We start from the raw sequence: 20,674 nt of genomic DNA on the forward strand, positions 1-20,674 counted from the left end.
GAGAGACAAGGGACAGATTGATAGAAAGAGCAAGTTGGAGCTGTGGCAGAATGCTATTTGTGACTCCGTTTGCCAGACAAACAAATTGATGTCTTCTCTTCCAGAAGGTCAGCGGTGCTCACATTCATAAATAAGGCCGTAATTGGGAAGAGACAAGCAAAGAGTTACTGCCAAACTTTAGGATGCGTGTCATCATGTCCATACAATATATATATATATACGCTTAAATTCTTCATTGATAGGCTTCATGGTCTGTATAAGGAAGGCGCTGACATTCAAGAGGTCACCAAAAAGCACCAGCCCCAGTATATTAGCCAAATGAAAGAGTCACTGCAAGTTGCGTGTAATAGCACCCTAGTGTGAACTCCTCTTATTTTAGCGCAATCTTAATCACGGGGCACACAAGACCATTATCATAACCTGCTACATCATTATTCCATTGTGTCGAATAGTGTTCATACTGTAAATGTGGGTATCATAAAAGCATTTTATTGCTACTATTTTATCTTCACTTGAGGGCAATGGCACGCTGCTAAATGTGTTGCCTTTAATTAGGAGTGCCTGAGTGTAGTATCAAGAGACTGAGTGCAAGGATCTCGCCCATGACCTTGGAAAAATGCAAAGTAGAGACTCTTTGTGTTTGGTGATGTTTGGACGACACTGGATGAGATGTAATTGGCCACAACAGGGCTGAATATATTTTTTCCAAGCTAGTAAGGTAATCGGACTTGTGACTGCTATGGGCTGCATTGATTTGTTTTTACAATTGAGTCGAAGCAGTAAAACAATAATAAAAGTCTCTGATTTGTTCAAGGCTTTTTCAATCTCAATACAAGTCTAGTGTGGAGCGTTTGCCTCAGTCTAACCTTCCATAAGGAAATTCATCCTCGGCAAGTCCTCCAACCACCCTCGCTTTACCTTCCCAATCCCTTCAGTCAGCTCTCATCTATCTCTAAATCCACTCCAATCCTCATCTGCCTGCTCGTCCTCTATTTCTCCTTTCTGTCTCCCTCCACCCCCTTTCTACAAGCCATCGGGGACTTTTTGCATAGTGTTGAGCAGAGTTTAGTAGGGCAAGGAAGACGGCGTGCCAGATTCTGCATGGCATGTTAAGCAACTACCCCCCTTGAAGCAACAGCAGCATTACTCAACAGAAAATTCTTGCAGCCTCCCAAATCTGCTGTCAGCAGCAAAAAGAAAGCATTGCTATGCAGAGGATTGCTTCACGTGGACGCCGCTGTCATTTACTGCCGGAATAAAGACAACAATTAACATCACCGTATCGATCACTTTGTCTTCATTCATCGATCCATTTAAAATGTTCATTTTGTTCACATGCAAACAAAAACACTCAACAACTAGGAGTCGCCGTCTTCAAAATGTCTTGCATTTTAGGCTCCTCAACGGCATCAGGGTTACTTTCAAATTCTTTTGTGTCGAATAAAGTAGTCGAGTTTGCATACCACTTTCAAGAGAACATGGGTCCACTTCATACTTCATATTCCAGTATTGGTCTGGCATATTGGCATCAACGTTGCGTTCGCGGCCCTTCAGAGGCGCCCGCGTGAGTGATTTAAAAGAAGCGAGTCGGCCACTCGTTGGCAGACCGTCTCCAGTTGTCAATCCCATGACTTACGGGAAAGCAAAGGAGAATGATCTGTGCTTCCAAGGAGCCTTCAATCACCAAAAAAGTCTCACAATTGTGTAATACATCAAATGAGCACTGTTGGGCAGCCGAGTATGAGGGGGAGGAAGGTGAAAGAATGTCGGGAAAAAAAGTTCAAGGTATGAAGGCGGTGAAAGACGAATAGAAACGTTGACATCTGCCAAAGGATAGAAGTTGGTGTCGAGTAGTTGAGACCTTGGTAGCCTGATTTATTCATGACATAAGTCACCGTGATTACGGAGCAGGTGAGTGTAATGGTGTAATGTTTCCTTCTTGCCTCGCTGACTCCAGCCTGATGTGTTCTTGTCTGGAGGAGTTCACGCCATGCAACACTTTGATCAAGTAAGGCACCAGGCACATTTGAGAAACACGGGGCAGTTTAGAAATAGCTCACTTGCAGATACTATCTTGCCGTCAAACCAAATGTTGGGAAAGTTATTTCCAAAACGGAATTCGTGACGTCGAATTTTACCGTGACAGAAAATGTAAAAAGAAAATATTTGCTCGATATTTTGTACCAACAGGGCGCCGAATACCAAGTCTAAGACAACTCAAGCATTCATGTAAATATTAACGCCTTATATTACTGCATAGAGAAAAAAAATATCGTCACGTTCATTTCCCCAGCAAAAAAAACCCCCATTGCTTTCGCACATTGCAGTTGTTCAAATGTGACCATATCTGTTCATTAATTCCAGCAGGAGGATAATTGAGCATCACAGCGATAGCTCAATGGCCAGACCATTTCAACTCAATTGTTTCATATCAATATTCATGTTGCAAGATACAAATTGGACATTTTTGCCATTATGCTTGCGCTACAATAAAGCCAGCGTCTGTTCAAAGATACATACCTTCCTGAGACGCACGCGCCGACCTTTCAAATACGGCGAACAGATAAGCTGGTGAAAATCGAGAGCGGCAAAATGAACTAAGCCCTTTTTCACAAGGCTATCCGGACTCTCAGTATTTTTATATCTTTTCAAGATGTGACCCTTGAGTCTGATATGCACTGCGCAATTGAAGAATAGTGACTGGAACATCGAATTTATACTCTGGACTCCTCACTCAGATCATAAATCTGACAATAAAATGGGACTTGGTTTCAGTTTGAAATCTTTTCATGATGAAAATGTTTTTATTCATAACTCAAAATACTCTCATGGATAGCCCTCGAGGTAAAGTACAATTTATTGAAAATATTCTTTTCAGAGCAGTCTAAGAGTAGCCAAGGCACAAGTAACAAGATGAAGACATTAAAGATGAAAATCAGCCATGGCCTGCTCCCTCAAAGATTGATTTAGCATTCAACCCAGACTTTTCATGGGATGATAGCAGCTGACTGTTATTGTGCTTCCATTCTCTGGCTGAATATGTCGGGCCGGGCTTTGGGAGACGCATCCCCGTTCCATTGTATGGCCATGGCACACATTTCCACATGAACAAGAAGCTTCTCAGCCTAGTCGCCCACCAGTCCACTAGCAGACCGCCTCTTGAATAGCCAAGACAGGAGAGTCATTGTGGGGCTGAATATGAACCAGTCTACTCGCATCCACCGAGGCACCATTATCATTACAATGAACCTCAAGCGTATTTTCTTTATTTTTTTGTGTGTGTGACTATTTTAGACATCCCCAAGTTGACAGCGAGGTGAAGCTATGCACAGGAAGCAGTCGTCGGGCCAGTGTGGCATTCCTTCACCGTTAGATGCTGGAAATGCATAATTCATTTGTTACAGGATACTTCACATCCCAAAGGCGCGGCAACCTTGCTTGCTACAATTTCATCAGACACAAAATCCGCTCAAGCATATTTTAAGACTGCTCTACTTCTAATGAGTGACAATAAAGTGATTTGATAGGACTCGACACGTTTTGACTCCGACTTGCGTTGGACTCACATTGACTCGGACTTGGCCTTTACACTGGGAATAACATTTTGTCGACTCGATCCAGTCCAACTGTGCTTTTATTCCAGACAATGGCATCTTTGAAAAGAAATTTGAACTATTTCTTTAGATCAACAAAATAGCTATAGTATTTGAGTGTCTTAAGCTTTACTCTTGATCTCATCTGGAGAATCGGACTTGACTCACATACTTGACTAGAGGCGGTCTGCTCGTGTTTTGGTTCAGAGACAGATTTGACAGAGCAATTACAGCTAGGTTGCTCAAAGAGGGATGGATCCTCCCACAAAGCATCATAGGTAGTGTCAATCACTGTTTGACAGGCACATCGTTTACAGACTTCCTGTCATTCTTCATGAGTTACGCTCCGTAGGCGTTGTAGATTTACAATGTTTATGATCAGGCTGATGGTCCCATGGAACATTAACTCAGTGTTCTCCAAAAGAGCGGGAACATGAGCAGGCCTTGGCCAACAACGCTATCATGTTTCAAGCAACCGAGTTGGCTCCGGCTCAGAAAAGAGACTTAACAAGCAGTAGACAGCCACCGTGGTATACGGCTGGGAAGACCTTCTATATAGACATGAGCTCAAGGATCACAGCACCTCATTGCCTTAGCTACGACCGGGCAATAAATTCTCCTCCAGAAATGAATCGGTTGACCTTGAGGTGAGTCAGTGTTGCAAGTTGCAATCTAGTACTATACATTATCCTAAATGCCTCATGTTTTTTTTTTCCACCGCAAGTTGTTGTTGAATAAATGTTGCATTTAGTTGCTAGCATGAGAATAATTTATACACCGAAGCTCGTTTGAGAGCAGAATCGGTGTTATCACAGGCACTGTACGATTTAAACAAATAAAACCTTCCTCTCTGGCACCTCCGTCACTGCTTCCAGTTGATGGCTGACACTTAATAATTTATGGGCAGTAAGAATCGCTGTGGCCTAATTGGTGGCCAAGCTCACACTGTCAACACTGCAGGGACCAAATTGAAAAAGCAGAACAATGTTTTAGTGATTACTCTTGTCCTGATTGTCTGTTAGCTTTCCAGTTAAGCCTGGTAGAAATAAATGGATTCTTCCAGAAAAAAAACATACCACATGTAAAGCTTTTCTTAGTGTACAGTAGTAGTGTGGTGTGTTCTATTCTCAACACAGATTTTCCAAACAAGTCCTCAAAGGGAGAAATCTTGCACAATCCCGTGATCTCTCAGCTACTCCTGGATATGGAGCATTGTAAAATGTCAGTATTGTTAACAAAAGACTTACTGTGGAAAAGATTTTTTGCAGTCCGGGGAACCCACTTTTAAAACAAAACAACAAGATCGGGTATTTTGTTGTATTTACCGCCGCTTCCTTGCTTGTCAGTCTTCGATTGGCAACAATCACTGACTCGGGAGACGGCGGCTTGCTTATTTCGTCGACGAGATCCTTCTACTTTCTTTGCATTGTTAAAATGTAACCCACAGAATTGACCAGATGCATAAGTAGACATTAAGGTGCCATAATGTGTCTGTATATTCTCCCGTTAGTGCCCGTTGAGGAAAATTCTACTTTGTGGAAATAAAACGAGGCAGATGGTATAGTAATGCGATATTCCAGGTGTTCCATTCAACAAGTTAACCTAATGCCCATATGATTAGTTCACTAAGCTCAGTTGAATTCCCACTATCCATGCAAAGTAAAAATATCAACGCTATCGAATTACAAGGCATGTAATCCATACTACACAAGCCTGTTTTCCATATGTGCCATTTCCTTGGTAATGTATCAATGCACTGAAAAGACAAATTTAAAAAAGAGGAAGAGTCCAGAAAGAGTCATTTCATTTCCCCCAGTCGAGTCGTCGTACGCAGTAAAACGACCATTCGGTTCTCGTTAGAATTAAAGGCTGTTTACACAAAACGGTGCCATTTCGTTACGGAAATGGGAAGCGGGCTATACATGTGTCCAAGTGGAAGTTTTTTTAAAACTCCCGTGTCGGGATCCCCATGGAAACAGAAAATGCATCGCACACGGACGGCTCTTGTGCGTGTGTGGGCTACTCAACAGGGGCAAGCTTGATAAGGCTTCTTACTTCAACTCTAAACACAGATATATGCCGCTTAGTCTTAGTAGCCATGTTTTGAATCCAATCCAAGATTGTAAAATGCAAATGAATTCATACTTCTCCAGGCATTTTGGCTGTTCCATGTGGCTGGAGATGGAGCCCTTTTGAGGCCTATTTTTTTCTTTTCAAGCTCGGTTGACCTATGAATTCAACGACCTCAGCCGTGTTGAACTTTAGAGATCCCAACCTTACGCTAACCTACCCAGAAAGTGCGTCACATTTAAATTTCCACCAAAGTCATTTATCTCATTGTGAGCTGGGGTTGCTGTGTCACTGCCAGTGTGCTCGAGACAATTAGCAGCACAGTGGAGGGCAAAATGCCCAACAAGGAAACAAATAGCAGTGGCGAGGCCCTCTTTTCAATGACTCGTTAAGCACGCTGGCTATCAGGCCCCATGGGGTTTTAATGGTCCTTAAAATGCCTTAAAACTCCCACTTCCCTGTGCCAATCACTTACTCACTTCCTGGATTCAAAATGTCAAGAAAATAAGATGGGGAAGTGCTATCTGCCCTCTCAACGCATTTTTTGATGAGCAATCCATCAATCTATTTTTTTTCTACTCTTTGTCCTCATAGGTTTTGTGGAACCTTCACTTGATTCTGTTGACATATTTTTGCATAACACGACATAATTAGTCTCACATTCATCTTAAAAGTTATTCAACCAGAAAACCTTGTGTACTGCACAATCTGTCTTCTGTCTTGCAAGGAATGCAAAGTTGAAAAAATAGTTCCACAAGAAAATGATTCCGGCATTCACATTGCTCTCATTTAAACATGGAGCAGATGAGCTGGTTAAAACAATCTTCCAACCACTGTTGACTGGGAGCCCCTCCCATCACTGAAGAAAACATGTCAGCCTTTATTACACGACTTGATGGGCACGTCGGAAAAGGCGCCGGGGCAAAGTTATCAAACCGGACGGCTAAAACATGCAGCGTATCCCCGGCGAGGAGATTGGATTCCTCACTGCGAGCTCAGGGCAGCACCACTGGGGTCACCTGACAATCTGCACGGGTCAGAGCCAAGGCAGCGCAACAAGCTGCTTCAAAGCTCTGTCCATGAACTCAATCCTTTTCACCCACAACACAAATCTTAGCTGCTAAAGAGAATTGAACCCAAAGGATTTGCAAATAAAAATGCCTTTTGACTTGTGCAAAACATTTGGTGCAGAAGTGTACTGTGAATAAAAAAAATGATTTTACTTACATGGAAGTCAGGCAACTGCACCACGACAGAATCAAGAAACTTTACTTTTCCTCTCAAACATTTTTGGAGGTTGACCAACACCCGGTTTTAAACTCGACAAAGAGTGACAGCTGCTGTGTAGGGTTGAATTTCAAAAATATTATTCTAATGATATAATGAGTCAAATTACTCATCCAAAAACAAACCACCACACAATGAGACCTCACAGGCGCAAAAAAGAGCTTTGTGACTGTATTGTGGTTTCTTTCTCACTTGTGTCAATTGCCAAAGACATCAACAAACCTCGCCAGTGTAATAATGCATGTTCCTTTTAACATAATATGGGGGGGAGAACATGAGATGCGTGGGAGCGCTTATAATGAAAAGGGGGTGGACCACTTGGGAATACGTCGGGATACGCGCCTTTGCATGGCTACGCATGTATCTCCGAGACGTGGGTGTCCGTGCTGCTACGAGGGAACTTGAACGCAGACAGATCTAACACACATATGTTTGGATTGCTTTTGAAAAACAATGCTGCGGAGTGACTTTTGTTTTGCTTGGGAGCACAAAGGCTGACGCAGAATGCAAAAGATACATGTTGTGATTTCAAGTTGAGTGGAGGATCGTGCAGTGAGCAGAGGATGATTTTTATTTTTTTTTTTTCGTCTGAGATGCAATCTTTTAGTGTGACAGCGGTGGGTGGTGGAAGGAGGCAGGCAGGCAGGCAGGCAGGCAGCCACGCAGGCAGGCAGCCACGCAGGCAGGCAGGCAGGCAGGCAGGCAGGCAGGCAGGCAGGCAGGCAGGCAGGCAGCCAGGCAGGCAGGCAGGCAGGCAGGCAGGCAGGCAAGATCAGTCAGTCAGGGTGACCTCATGTGTTTGGCACCGGGAATGCCTATCAGGTTTCCCTGTGTGCAGATTCCAGCTCGTTGGCCGCACATCAGCCTGGGACTAAACTCTTGTGTTGTGTTGTTTTACTTGTGTGTTGCTAGAGAAGGTGATGCGGGCATGCACTTATACAGTAGGGTGAATGCTATGGAGAAGTGCAAAGGTGAATGAAGCGATTTCAATGTTTCAGTTCCAGCGGGGCTTTACAGAGAAGGGAAGTGTCAGTCCCCTGGAGTGACGTGGACAGGAGTCCCGCCCTTCCTCACTTCCAGCCCCCCGCCGCTTTCCTCAACAACTCTATCATGTTTCCTCTCAGGCTGTTATGTTAGCCCAGGATAATGCATGTTCAACTTATGGACGCGAATGAACTTTCTCTAACTGACCACTGAGAGTAAGCAGCCTATTGCAGGAGGTCCAACTCAATTTCTCTTTTGTCTGTTATTATGTGATTTCACTTTTAGTTTTTATTTAAATGTTCTATTAATTTTAAAATATTTTTATAAACATAATATTTATTTGATCTATATATTTGCTCTGTAATAAAATATTTCCATGCAATCTCAACTGCCCCACTGCTCACCTGGACTCCAGTGTATAAATGATAAGACTAGCATTATGACTTTGTCAAAACTAAGTGGCAGCTGCAATCCCACGGTGCAGTCGTTCCCCTACAGCCGCGTGATTGACTCCTAAACGGAGACCTCGCTTGGCACACGCAACTGGCAACCATCACTATGGTAACAATACAGCACACATTGACAGGCATCCTCCTAATAAAGCCTCCGAGGATTCCCATTTTACAAATGACTCTAGCGACTGCTATCCTGTCACACAAGCAAGACCGTGCAGGCGAAATTCGACAAAAGTTAGCAATGCAAATACATGTCAGAAGCTTACTGTGTCTCCGACTGGCTTTTTTCATTGCAACCTGTAACTAAATAGATCAACAGATCTCACACCAGTCTGCAGAAGTCGAGCAGAGTTTCAAGAGCTCTCTCTCTCTCTCTCTTTGGGGAACAAGCGTCAACAGACATCTTAACGATAACACCAGATTTGTGGCAGCCAACACGGCCTCGACGTTGCCACTGTTTATTCAGTGTTTGCAGGAAGGTAGGCTAATGTCAGCCGGGTGATTAATTGCGGCCGCAAAGTGCTGCGCACACAGAAGCTTCTCCGAATGAGGCCGGCCGGCCGGCCCGCCGGCCAACTGCATCTCCTACAAGGCTTTATTGCTTTATCGGCTGAATCCTAATGCGACCCTCTTTCCCCTACTGCCCCTCAGACAATTCCACCGATGCCGGAAACACAGTGGCCCTGCTTAATTGCTCGGGGTAGTTTAATTTCTGTTTTGGTCAGTTTATAATGTAAAGCCAAGTCAATCTATGGCGGTTAGGTGGATTGATCTCCGATTTGTATCTGAACCAGGAGAACATGGAACTCGCGCACACAGGAAGGAGTCAGCCTAGTTTGGACCTCGCGACCTCTGGACTGTAAGTCAAACATTTGAACCACTACAGCGTCAAACTGCTCTGTTGCCATGAATGTTTAAAAATCAGTCACACTGGTGTAAAGTGGTAAAAACACTTAACTGGCTCATTTATCTACCCAAGCCTCCATTTACTCTGCTTATCTAGGCTCGGGTCACGGGGGCAGCAGCTTTAGCGGGGGAGCCCAGATTTCACATCTTCGAGTTCTGCTTGGGGGATCGAGGATGCCTATAGCGTCTTCCCCGGTGAGACGTATCAGCATCCTTATTTACAAAATGTAGTATATTTTTTTCTAAATTGGGGTTGTCTGTGTCTACCAGTGTGTGGGGGGAAAAGAATTCTCAAGCAAAATAAAAAATAATAAATAAAAAATATATACATTGTGTACAGTGTGTGTGTAAAAGAAGTTTCTCAAGTAAAATAAAAAAAATAAAAAACACCTTAACTTTTATAACAGATGGTGACGCCTGCGCACGGAATGAGGGTTTGCTCACTTCAAATAAACCTCTGATGGGTATTCGTGTTACAGTATTCTCTTCTCGCCAAAGCTGCTCTTTCGTTTTCGAATAAGCTGTAAAACATTAACAAAAACAACAACAAATCAAACTACACTTTAGAAGCCCCAATTTGAAAACCAGTTTGTATGACCTCAAGAGCCTAGAGTGGAAAACATAACATTTGGAGAATAATTTGGGAGCAGCATGTCCGCAGAGGGCTTGTTATACATCTCCGCGGGCTGATCTAAAGTTCCCTATACAGCACAAATATGTTGAGAATAACACAACATATGGCAGCTACACAAGCTTGCAGCTGTTGTTTGGGGGGGGCTACGGATAAATAATGAATACAAGGCTTCCACAGGGGTACTCAAGACGGCTAATCAGAGGCACAAAACAGATAGGAAATGAGTGACTAACTGTTTTTCAAAGCCACTGTTTCCCAACATTTTCCAAAAAGGCCCAAGGACAAAACAACACAGGGCGATAAAAACATTCCTATTTATCAACTGCATAAGTAGTTTGACGCTAACATTAGCATTTATTCAAAGCTTGTCGTTCAAATTTGAGCACATTTACAGTATTAAAGCCAAAGAAAGCGGTGTTTCTGAGCAATCCTTGCTTAAAATCGCTTTTTCCGCACACTTGACCTTCATACTTGAAAAGTGGAGTTAAGCAGAATAAAGATGGAAAGCACATTTACAGCTCTCCATTCGAATAGCAGTATTTGTGCATTTGTTTGCATTTATATTAACCTGATTTTTGAGTAGGAACAAAAGTAGTAAAAATACACAAATCAATTTGGGGTTAAAAATGCTTTTTTTGTTTAGTGAAGTTATTTTCATGAAACAATTTGGCTTTGAGAAGAGGTTGCTAAAAAAAGGTTGTTGTTTTTTTCCATGACAGTTTTACAAAAATCCCATGACCAAAATGCATGCCTATTTTATAAATACGCCTATTAAATATTCTTCAATTTTCTGCATGATGCAAGTTGTTGCCAGGATCCTTTGACAAATATCAATTCTTAAAACAATGACAAAGGTTTCCAAAACATCTGTGCTTTCTAACGAGTGAGCTAATTTAATGTGGAGCTGAATCAAAAGAGGCACTTGGTTGCAATTCTAAATTAACATGGAAAAATCTAACAGCAGTTAATTGTTATTTTTTAGGTGTCATTCTTTGGAGTAAAATCCAGTAAATCTTTTGAACAGAGCAAAATGTAAACATTTTTGTCCTTGGCAACCACTCTTGCAACGCTTTGCACGTTAACAAAAGTTTTGTTAAACTTAGGTTCACGTTTCCTGCCAAAGAAACGACATCCGCAAGCAGCCCACATATAAAGCCAAGATTTTGTTCATTGCGTTGCCAATAGTCTGCTTATGTGCTACTAATTACTTTTGAAGAATTACACCCCCCCCCCCTCCATCACGCCGTGGGCTTGCTCCTTGATCCATTACGCCTGCTTTGCGGCTCAGCTAAAGTGTCCTTGCCATCTAATTCTCGTCGCCTACCTGACACACTCAGTGTTTTTCCATACACTGACTAATGTGCATGTGTTAAGGCCTCCAAGGCGACAGGAGAATGGGAAAAAGTCTGTCGCCCCCCCCCCCAAAAAAAACAGGGGCAAAATCTAAGAGGGTGGTGTGAGTCAGTTAACTCAAATAAAGCCAGGAGAAAAGCCTGTTTGCTCACGGTAATCCCCCACTTGCTCAACAAGGCTTCACAAGGTTCATCTGCTGCACTAAATTGGTGCACGTATCCTTATTTGTACAGAAGCTCATTGTGACTGGATGAGAGGGCGAGGGGCGGTATTGGTGGGGGGGCTCTGACATGACTGGCAGCCATTCAAGCGCTCATGCCTATTTGCTTATCCTCATTCAGGGCAGAATTGGCTTTTTCCGGAAGCATTTTTCAAGCTACGCGCGACACGGTGTTTCGATTGCGCTTGCCACAACTAATGCAGCAGTGGAGAGTCAATGTTGCAGGCACTACGTATACGCCATGTGGGAGGCGGTAACCATGGCCGCCTGCCGTCTGGTGAGTCGGCGCTGCAATTTGCATGTCTGCGGCTGCTCTTACCACTTGACTCTGTGAGCTTTCTATTGACTAAATTCAAGGAATATGGCTTCAAATTTCAAATTGTTGTTTTATATTTGCATCTCATTTAGTCTTGCGGCCCCAATATTACAATTCCCGCGGTAACTCATCATTACTGCCGAAATGTCCGATTTTATTGCGATGCATTTGGATGACATTTCCATGTTCAAGATGATTCCGTTTCCACATTTCTAGAGCCAGCTGAGAGTGACCCGGCAGAGTCCAAAGAAAGAGTGACGTATTTAGCCAAAGGCAAGTCTACAACCGGTGATTAGATGAAACCAGATAAGGATAATTATCCGTGCAGCCGAGCGGTACAATTGCATTTGCATTCACGCTTCTTTTTGTTAACATTCCAAAGTCACAGCATCACCTCTTGCAATGATGACATGCTAAAGTATTCTTCTCATTCCGGACGTGGGGAGAAAAAAACAAAACAAAAGGGCTATTCCACTGCAGTCGCAGCCATGCCGGCCGGGATCTTCAGGCACGCTGCTTCCACAAAGTGCACAACGCAGCCACTCGTTAAAAATTCAGGAGCAATTATCCCGGCCGAATCTGAGTCAGCGAGCAGCGCTAAGCTAAGAGGAGCTTCCAAGTCGTCCTACCTTGGTGCCTCACAACCAGAGCATTTCAACCTGAGTGCCAAAAGGTAGGGCAACAGACATGCTGAGAGCTTGCGTTAACAAAGGGAAGCAACAAAAGGCCTTTCAATTGGTGCAGTTTGCTTTTTCAAAGCTCCCTCCCATCCAACTCGTTTTTACTCGATTGAGAGAAAACGGATAAATCCTTCTGAATTTCAGCTGCGCAAATCAATCATTTGATATCCATCCTCATTTTTGGAAGGGCGCCATTTTCCAGAAGGTACCGGTCTATTCAAAACAAATATTGCTAAAACTAAAGCTAATATTAGTTTGTGCAAAACTGTTTTTGAGTTGAAATGAATTCCTCAACGAGCATCAAATGCACCGATTGGCCACACACACACGTCATAAGAGTGACGATATAAGAGATCCCGCCTTTAGAAAACTCATCACATTCAGTTTTGATTGACACATTGACACTAAAGCATGATCTTATTATTGTGGTGTCTGTTTGTTGGTTCGGGGTTAGGCAAAGACTACAGGCTATGTTTTCTTAATCGTAAGGCTCAAATGCCGGGTACGTTCTGGATGGTGGAGCCCCGGCGAGGGTCCACTTAGCGTAATCCACGGTGACTTCTTTCATACAATTCTCATTAGGTTGAGCTGCTATGGCAAAGGAGTGTAGTCAATTTTGGGCTTACGGATTGAAAAAACAACGCGTTGGCTCAGCCCAATTTTCAAGCCAAATTGGGTTATTTCTAACCAGGCTCCAGTGTACGGCTTTGCTGTCGATACAGATGGAGATACAAATGCCCCCATGGCGGCGCACTTCGCTATGTGCTTCAGGGTAGGGATTTTCTGACTTAACCTGCGGGTTATCCAGTTGAACTCTCGCTATTCCAACAAGCTCACCGCATGCACAGTGCGGAATAAAGAAATCTCTTACTGTGTTTCCAAAAGTCCGAGTAAGAAGAGTAAGATGCTGTCAACATCCCCACGAGGCAAGACTCCCACATGATTGTGTATTCCGACCATTTATCTGTGCTACTTTTTTTTCCCCCCACAGCAACCTGTAATGAGTGAGCTTCTACTTTGTGTTCACTGTGCCAAGTGCTCAAGGACACCCAAAGTGGAAAGTGGAGCCCACTTTTAAAAGCTTCATTTAATCACTTTCCAGCCAAAGCGCTCTCTCTCTCTCTCTCTCTCTCTCTCTCGCTCTATCTCTCTCACTCACACATGCACGCAAGTATTTAAACTTTATATGGTAACACCGACGATCCTGTGTTTTTATACTCTGAGGATATTAACCTGTTGGCTTCATCACACATAGGCGGATATGAACGAAGGTGGGCTGCGTCGCTGTGGGAGTGCCAAACAAAGCAGCACAATAATAATAATACTAATAACATGTTCAATATTTGAGTTCTCCAATGATTCAGATGTCTAACCTATGCCTGCTCAGTATGTTTAGATTGATTCTATGCCAGGTGCTTTCCTCTACTGCGCCAGCCCAGCAGTCTGCCAAACTGGCAAATATGCACATCATAGAAAAATCAGGATCCGCCGACATTTGCACCGAGTTGCAGATGTGCTGTCGAAAACAAGAGAGCCTTCGGTCTTAAGCATCACAAACGTTTCGACTCCGACGATAGAGGGCTTGACTGATTTCTTTCAATGCTGAATAGCGCAACCTCGTGGGTTTACTCGAAGAAGTTCCACTAAATGGCTATTTTTCCACAAGTATTGCTGCAGAATTCAAATGAATGTTGTCTTCTGCAGCACAGACCTAAGGCCAAATCCTTTTTAACCTCCAGTCTCCTCCATAAGTCTCTTTCGTCGTTATGCAAACATAAAAGCCCCTTTCCTCCATGACTTTTTCTTCCTCATTTGATAACGACTTTTACGGCAGTCACAAAGCCTTTCAAAAGGGCTCCATTTGCCTGATGTTTGTTCAAGTCCACGGACAAGAAGTCCCTCGATTTAGGTTATGTCAGGGCTTGAGATTGTGTATCTTTATGAAACACACCGAGTTAACAATAGCAAACACTAATCACTTTCAGTACTTGAATTTCTTACGGGCTCACCGGGGTGAGATGCCGCAATCTGATATTTAAAATGCAAATGATTCACCTTTCACAAATGTCACTAAACATCACATTCCCAGGCTTGATAAAGGCTGCGAAAAAAATATCGAGGGGATTTAATTAATCACCTCGTCAAAACAAGGGCTTGGCCACTGTTAGTTCCGAGTCCGCTTATCCTAAAAAAAGTGTGTGTTTTGCCAGGAAGGGCATCCAGCGTAAAAACTCTGCAAAATAAAGTTTGTGCGAGTGACTTAATGTAGTGACCCCGTTTGGTATGAGCCGGCTGTCCAAACAACAACAACTCTCATCAAAACAAGAGTCAAGATAATCATAACTTGATATAAAATCCACATGGACGCATCCACACACACGCACACAGTTTCAGGAATCAATAATTCCGCTAAAGAGGAGCACATGCAACACCCCACTGCACTAATCAATAGAAGGACAAATGTTATTGTTTTATCTCATTCCCTGACTTTCACATTCTAATGTGGGTTAACAAGAACTCGGCGGCCGGCACCAGAGAATCCCATTAAATGAGAATATTGATGCACAGTACATCCACAGCAACCACAAAATGCAAAGGCCATTAAGACAGCACATTTCACATTTCTTTACCACGTACTCATCTGCTCCGAGCAAATACAGATGTTAATCATCGGCGTTTTTTTTTTTTTTTTGCACAAACATCAAAACTATATTCCACAAAATGGAAGCAAGCCTGTGAAAAGGCTGCACTTTGGAAAGATTTATGCCAAGCATTACCCTTTTTTATTCATTGCGGATGTGTACACCCCCCCCCCACCCACAGAGTATGAGACTATACCTTAGGAATGCAGCACTGAAGGCAAGCAGATTATAAACTGAGTTGAACACCCACGAATGACCTATACCAAGGCGTCTAAGGTTGTACAAAGCCTACACTCACTTTTGCATGACGTCATAATGATTAAGACTTCAATCTACTTCACAATACCACTGACCTAAACAGAACCTCAAGCCTAAATCGGGTTGTGACAAAGAAGAATGGAAAATATGCAGATTCGCATTCAAAGCATGACTTAGCATTTCTACCTGACATCAAACTTAACACGCAATGCCTTGTTTTTTTCAAATTATGATTAACTTGTTTTGACACTTTTCTGTGGTGATATCAAACGGACCAACCTTCTATACCACCTAACCAGGAAATGTATTATGGATGTAAAATGAAACGGATGCTTTCCTCTCCGTAGGTCTCGTTTGCATGGCACGCGACCCCGGCGGCTCCGTCAAAGATAAATCAATCGCTGACGGTGGCAAGATCGGATTTCCCCTGACCTTGGGAGTGAACTGCAGCATAGGTAGAGGAGGCAGGGCTTGGAGCCCCTGTTGCAACAGAGTGGATGAGGGAGGAGGAAGAGAGGGAAGGAGGAGATTGAGGGGGCATACCCTGACTGAGAGGCCACTAAGATGAGCAGCTCCGAGATAGGCCAAGTGGGGAAGGGAGGGAGGGAGGCAGAGGCGGATGATGGAAGGAGCAGGGGATGGAGAGGGAAGCCATATGGCAGCAGCACAAATGTATTAAACTATAAATCAGAAGGGAGTGCTGGCTGGTGTACTGCCAGGTGGGGCTGCAGCCAGGTCCACCCTGTTGGGAGCTCGCTGCGCACCAATCGCATTCTTCTCCCAAAGATCTTCCTTCAATACAATTTGAGCGACCTCAACATTTTACAGTACATTTGCATATTTCCTACAATCAGGCAGCAAAATGTTTCAATAATAATCAATAAAGAATGGGGGAACGTACAAAAGTACCAGACAGCTAATGTGCTGCAGGTAAAGAGCACTGTCGTGAAAGTATTGTAAGTAATAGGGGCTGTGCCATATCATATACCAGCAGCACTCACACCAACACACACACACATTCAAGCCATAAATATGCCTCAGAGCACATTGGCAGCAAGTCGGGGGGTTTTTTTTTCCCCCAAAAGCGATTGATTTCACTGTCCCTGTCACTGTCGGGTCTCTGGACTCCTGAGCTTGGGTTCAGTTCCCGCTAAGTATGGCTTTTTGTCTTTATGGACCCTGTAAGTGACTGGCGACGATCCAGGGTATAGGCTGAGATATTGGCGCATCATGACAGAAAGATGCATAACAACAACAACACATTGTGCCAACATAATAAGCCATCTTGGTGAATAATTCTCGCTTAGATCGTCCACCCAGCCATCTTCCTCCACTTATCTGTGGCAGGGTCACTGGGAAATAGAGAATCCCAGACTTCCTTCTCCTCTCCAACTCTGTCCAGCTCTTCCGGGGGGGTATCCTGAAGTGTTCCCGACCATCCAACCACCTAACCTTATGAGGGTCATTTGGAACTCTAAGAAAGCAGGTGCACGATACCAAAGTGTCCTAGTCCTTTTCTAACTGATATGACAAATGTGTGGTTTGACTGTGAAGATCATAAGTACCTTGAGATGAAAGAACAACAAGAGCTGCGGTAATACAGTCGCACAAACCTCTGCGATAACACAACTGCTTCAGGCAGGATTGTTCTCGACAATACTGGCGAGAACACGGCAGTTAATTAAAGATTCATTTTGCTCATTGTCGATCAAGGGTGCTGACAAATGTCCATCTTCCATTCTGAGTGACGCTAATATCTAAAGATAGAACACTTAACAAGGCAAAAAAAGAACAAGCGAAGAAAAAAAAAAAAAAAAAGAATCTAGCTAGCTATATTTATTACACACGTTCCCGTTTTGGACACATTTAGGTCATTCAACAAAGAATATGGATGTTCAAAGACACAGTTTCATTATGTACTTATCGATTGGTCTAGAATATGATAACCACAATATATAAAAAGAACATTCTGTCCTAAAATTGAAAATAAGAGCTTACAAACAAACAGCCCTATCGTACTATCAATAAATCGGTACTCATCTTCGCTAGCTTGGTCCTTTCAATTTAAGGGCATCGATACCAAACAAGTCTAGTTACTAGACAGATCCTATGGAGAGGCTTGAAAATCAGAATGTGCATTTAATTAAAGACGTTAGTAGTAAATCAGCTCGGGGTCCTAAGAGTTTTATTAATCCCGAGTGCTTGATCTATTCCTTTCTGGTGTTATCTGCGAGGCTCATTGGTGTGTAGATGAGCAATGCGTGAAGGTTATTGAATTGCTCCCAGTACAAATTTTGAAGGCTGGCCAAGCAGATGACAGCCATCGGCCGGCCTTGATCCCTGACACACGGGCACATACTGATATAGACATCCCAAGTCCGACAAGGTATCCGTCCCATGAAAGCATCACGACCAAGGCCGGCTATCAATCAAGTGCCGTCTCCAGTCAAGGATGCGAGGGGGGGATAAATTGGGGGCGGAGGAGGTGAGGGTTTAAGGGTTGGGAGTCAGACGGGGTAGGAGTGCGGGAGTTAGACGAGCATGCTCGAGGAATGCGAGAGGAGTGGCGTACCTTAGTCTGGAGATAATTGGGGTAGTAGTAGGTGTACTGAGGGTACATTGGCTGCTGCTCCAATCGCTTGCCCATGTAGCTGGAATCCTTAGCACTGAGGCAGGGAATGGTGACACAGGGAAAGGGAGCGAGGGAGGGAGGCAGGCAGGCAGGGAGAGAGGGAGGGAGGGAGCCGCTCAGTAGCAAACACTGATAGCTTGTAGGAATCCTTTCTTTCTTCCTTGGCCACACTTCTGGATCCAAAGCCGTGTATGTGTGAGATGCCTCTGATGGCAAATGCGGTCCGGAGCTTCTGTCCCTCAGCACGAAAGGAGATATTCCCTCAAGTTCTCGACCCGAGAGTAGCGTCCGCCGTGGGGTTCGGATGGGGATGGAGAGGGAAGAGAAGTTGCCAAAGAGAACCAAGCGGTCCTGTGAATGTTTGGAGAACGGGAGAGGAACAGGAGGAGGAGGAGGAGGAGGAGAGGAATGGCAGAGGAACACAGGGAGAGGAGATACGGGTTCCCGTCTCTATTGGAGCTGGATTACTTTTGCCTCGGCTTGCTCCCTCTCATCCGATCCGAACGCTCTGGTCTGCTCTGCTCTGCTCTGCTCTGCTCTCTCACTGTGCCGTACACACAGGCTCCCTCTCCTCTCTGTAGTCGGATCCGACGGCGGCGGGAGATATCCTCAGCACCGATTGCCGACAGATGCACTTTGTGCCCACAGCAGACCACACCGAGATGCGAGCGCAGACGCAGACAGTCCTCTCACTTTGCACAAAGGAATTGCTCCAGTTTCCTAAGGATGCAGCGCAAACGACTATTCCAAATCCATCAATTGGTTAGTCCATCCAGTCCACTGGGTATCATCTAGAAGTCAAGTGGATAAAAGTGACTGTGCCCCTTGTGGCTAGAAGAGAAAGAGTCCGTTTGCGATCCACCCTCTTCCTGCTCTGGTTCCTTATTTCCTGCTTTCTGCTCTCTCACTTTTCTAAGCAGCCTGCTTGGTTCTCTTTGCCTCTGTCACACAGTTGCTCTCTCATTCTCTCGATCAGGCACCCCTCTCTCTCTCTCTCTCTCTCTCTTTCTTCCCTTCTCCTCGACACTGACAGGGCGGTAAAAGGGGGCTCGTCCAAGGCTTGCAAGCACAGTGCCGCCTCTTTTTTCAGCCCAGCTGGTAGGAGGGTCTTAAAGCACCCAAGCAGACGCAGACCATTGGGCTGCAGCGTTTCCACAACCTGGGAATATGCATGGGAGGAGGGCTGCATGGAGATTGAGAGGCAGATGGCAACAGAGCGTGCAGTCGATCCCCCCTACTGGCTGCAAGTGAACCTACTGCCTGGAACAAAACCTAGTTCAAATTGTGGGGATTGTACAAAACCAGTACCAGACCAGTATGTGGCCAGTACCGGTGATCAAAAGAATAACAAGGGAAAAGGACAACCTTTACTGAAAGTAATCATAAATAAATAGAAAATAGACAATCAAATACATGTGAATATAAAACAAAAGATATATAGGAAATAAAATCAAAGAAGATATAAAACTATATTTTATTTGTACGGGAGAGATGAGGCAGATATTGATTCCAGTTAACCAGATTAACAACGTCTGGATCAACGAGACACATAAAACTCAGCATCTGGAGAAAAGCGGAAAGAGCAGAACAAAGGGAAACAAAGACAAAAGCCACATGACAAAGAAACAAGAATATAAGATCTATTTGGGGACTGAACTTGAAAAGCCACATCATAAACGCATCATTTTCATTGTGTGTGTGTGTGTGAGACTGACTCTTTTATCACAAAATTCTGTTTTTCTCTAGTTAGTTCCTTTTACAAGTCAAATAACTAAAAAAATAAAAATGATAAGGACGAGGGTTGAGATGCCTCGTTAAGTCTAAAATCAGATAACATCAAGCTGCCGTGCACATGATCATGCAAAGACATTTTCCATGCAACAAAAAGCAAAAATATATCAAACAGATGAATATTTTGTAGTTTGTATTGCCAATTGCAACATCTCAACTTCACAGTTTTGTGTAATGCAGAATCAATAGCTGATTAAAATAAAGTATTTGAAATAAAATACAGCCATTTTTTAATGATGATGAAGAAGTCCCTACAGCATTTTCCGATTTCTCATTCATATCGAGCAATAAAGAATGAAAATTCAGGGGAGTCTCATTATACAGACACAGGGCAGTTCAATCATGAATATTAATATGATGGAAGATTAACAATTAAAGTCAGGGAATTGGGATTTGACTCTTGAAATGGAAGAACTTGAACTGTGGCTTTAAAAAACAAAAATAGATGTGAGGACTGATTGCCTTGATTGAAATTCTTGTCCAGAAGTAAAAGCTACGTTTTATCAAGAGTTTTTTTTTTTTTTTAATTAATTAAACATCTTGAGAGTAGTAATACGCACCAATAGACGTATTACTCATTTTGTTCCACGAAACCAGAACTTGAGTATTTTTGGGGTAGTGCTCGTCGCTGCACTTTGGTCAAAAATCGCTCAGCAGCGTGACGGTGTCGTGATGACATCGAGTCACCGTGAAATATTTGCTATAGGACAAAGTATTAGTTGAAAAACACAGAATCAATTGAAAGATAACAATAACGACACTAACAAGTCCTAACACTCAACAGCATTTCACCAAGTGAGGACAAAGAGTACAGAGAACAGAGATAAAAAACCGAGGTACTGCTTTTGAAGTG

At 43.6% G+C, this 20,674-nt stretch overlaps 1 protein-coding gene across 3 annotated transcripts in view; it reads right to left on the bottom strand.

Moving 5' to 3' along the window:
* The window catches only part of rbms3 (RNA binding motif, single stranded interacting protein), a 122,719-nt gene extending 103,659 nt beyond the window's left edge, over nt 1–19,060 (bottom strand). For all 3 annotated transcript variants that reach the window (XM_037264594.1, XM_037264595.1, XM_037264593.1), the window contains exon 1: nt 17,971–19,060. In XM_037264594.1, the coding sequence (XP_037120489.1) occupies nt 17,971–18,045 (75 nt within the window). In that variant the 5' untranslated portion in view covers nt 18,046–19,060. The remainder of the gene's footprint in view (nt 1–17,970) is intronic.
* Nucleotides 19,061–20,674: the final 1,614 nt, after the last annotated feature.

The sequence above is a fragment of the Syngnathus acus genome, chromosome 11, assembly GCF_901709675.1.
Source record: "Syngnathus acus chromosome 11, fSynAcu1.2, whole genome shotgun sequence".
Classification (NCBI taxonomy): domain Eukaryota; kingdom Metazoa; phylum Chordata; class Actinopteri; order Syngnathiformes; family Syngnathidae; genus Syngnathus; species Syngnathus acus.